Raw genomic sequence first — 2,500 nt, forward strand, 5'->3', positions numbered from 1 at the left:
AGGGAAATGTAGCTCCGCCCCCTGTCACCTTGATTCTGCTTCACAAACACAGATATAAACACTCTCTCTCTCTCTCTCTCTCTCACAAACAAAGCACTCACACACACACTCTCTCTCACTCTATCTCTCTATCTCTCTCACTCTCTCTCACTCTATCTCTCTCTCTCTCTCTCTCTCTCTCTCTCTCTCTCTCTCTCTCTCACACACATACACCTGTATGCTCCAGTTTCTGTTGTCTCTTTGAAGTCACCACTTGTAGGTAAAAGCTGCAGTGGTTTATAGGAATAAAACTCTTCTCTCCTTTTTCTCCTCCTTCCCTATTCCTCCCCCCTCTATCCGCCCTCCCCCTCCTCCCCCTCGCCATCTCCTCCTCCCCCTCATCTCCTCCCCTCTGCCCGCCCTCTCCCCATCTCTCCTCCCTCTCGCCATCCCCTCCTCCTCCCGTCTCTCCCCGCTCTCCCCATCCCTCCCACTCTCCCCATCCCTCCCCCACTCCCTCCCTCTCTTCCTCTCCAGTCTTTGTGTGTCCTGGTTCTCTCCTGAGCGTTCAACCGGCTACTTCCTTATTGGAGGCGGAGCATCAGTCTGGGGCGTGGTGTAAGGACCCGTTGCAGGCTGCTGATAGGCTGTATGTCATGCCCTGGACACCCTATAGGACGGAAGTTCTGTATGAGTATGCTTCATGGGACGACTACAGGCAGAACAGAGTCACCACCACTTACAAGTGAGAGAGGGGTGTGTGTGTCTAGTACATGTATGAGATAGAAACATTTAGAGAGATTGAGAGAGAGAGAGATTGAGAGAGGGAGGGAAAGAAACAGAGAGAGAGAGAGAAAGAGAGAGAAAGACATTGGGAGAGAGAGAGAGAGACAGGCGAGAGAGAGAGACATTTGGAGAGAAAGAGATTGAGAGAGGGAGAGAAAGAAACAGAGAGAGAGAGAGAAAGAGAGAGAAAGACATTGGGAGAGAGAGAGAAACAGAGAGAAACAGAGAGAGAGAGACATTGGGAGAGAAACAGAGAGAGAGAAATGGAGAGAGAGTCTGTGTGTATAATGTAAACTATTTGTCTGAAGTCCTCTTCAACTCTATGGAGGCCCTATGTATATTTATTTATTCATGTGAATGTACCACACATGTGAATGTACCACAATTCCAGTTTATTTGGACAGGGACAATGTACCACAATACCAGTTTATTTGGAAAGGGACAATGTACCCCAATATCCGTTTATTTGGATGAGGACAATGTACCAACAATACCAGTTTATTTGGAAAGGGACAATGTACCACAATACCAGTTTATTTGGACAGGGACAATGTACCACAATACCAGTTTATTTGGAAAGGGACAATGTACCACAATACCAGTTTATTTGGACAGGGACAATGTACCACAATACCAGTTTATTTGGAAAGGGACAATGTACCCCAATACCAGTTTATTTGGACAGGGACAATGTACCACAATACCAGTTTATTTGGAAAGGGACAATGTACCACAATACCAGTTTATTTGGACAGGGACAATGTACCACAATACCAGTTTATTTGGACAGGGACAATGTACCACAATACCAGTTTATTTGGACAGGGACAATGTACCACAATACCAGTTTATTTGGACAGGGACAATGTACCCCAATACCAGTTTATTTGGACAGGGACAATAACCACAATATCAGTTTATTTGGACAGGGACAATGTACCACCATACCAGTTTATTTGGAAAGGGACAATGTACCCCAATATCCGTTTATTTGGATGAGGACAATGTACCAACAATACCAGTGTATTTGGACAGGGACAATGTACCCCAATACCAGTTTATTTGGAAAGGGACAATGTACCACAATACCAGTTTATTTGGATGAGGACAATGTACCACAATACCAGTTTATTTGGACAGGGTCAATGACCAAAATACCAGTTTATTTGGACAGGGACAATGTACCACAATACCAGTTAATTTGGAAAGGGACAATGTACCACAATACCAGTTTATTTGGACAGGGACAATGTACCACAATACCAGTTTATTTGGACAGGGTCAATGACCAAAATACCAGTTTATTTGGACAGGGACTATGTTCCCCAATACCATTTCATTTGGAAAGGGACAATGTACCACAATACCAGTTAATTTGGACAGGGACAATGTACCACAATACCAGTTTATTTGGAAAGGGACAATGTATCACAATACCAGTTTATTTGGACAGGGACAATGTACCACAATACCAGTTTATTTGGAAAGGGACAATGTACCACAATACCAGTTTATTTGGACAGGGACAATGTACCACAATACCAGTTTATTTGGACAGGGACAATAACCACAATACAAGTTTATTTGGACAGGGACAATGTACCACAATACCAGTTTATTTGGACAGGGACAATGTACCCCAATACCAGTTTATTTGGAAAGGGACAATGTACCCCAATATCCGTTTATTTGGATGAGGACAATGTACCAACAATACCAGTTTATTTGGAAAGGG

At 43.8% G+C, this 2,500-nt stretch overlaps 1 protein-coding gene across 1 annotated transcript in view; it reads left to right on the top strand.

Annotated features, from left to right (window-relative positions):
- LOC106592948 (adhesion G protein-coupled receptor L1) overlaps positions 1 to 2,500 on the top strand; it is a gene marked incomplete at its 5' end in the record, with an annotated part of 36,686 nt that overhangs the window by 4,617 nt on the left and 29,569 nt on the right. The window contains one exon of the mRNA XM_082958408.1: positions 517 to 724. Within this exon, the coding sequence (XP_082814534.1) occupies positions 517 to 724 (208 nt within the window). The remainder of the gene's footprint in view (positions 1 to 516; positions 725 to 2,500) is intronic.

This window comes from Salmo salar, chromosome 12 (assembly GCF_965601325.2).
Source record: "Salmo salar chromosome 12, fSalSal1, whole genome shotgun sequence".
NCBI classification, from domain to species: domain Eukaryota; kingdom Metazoa; phylum Chordata; class Actinopteri; order Salmoniformes; family Salmonidae; genus Salmo; species Salmo salar.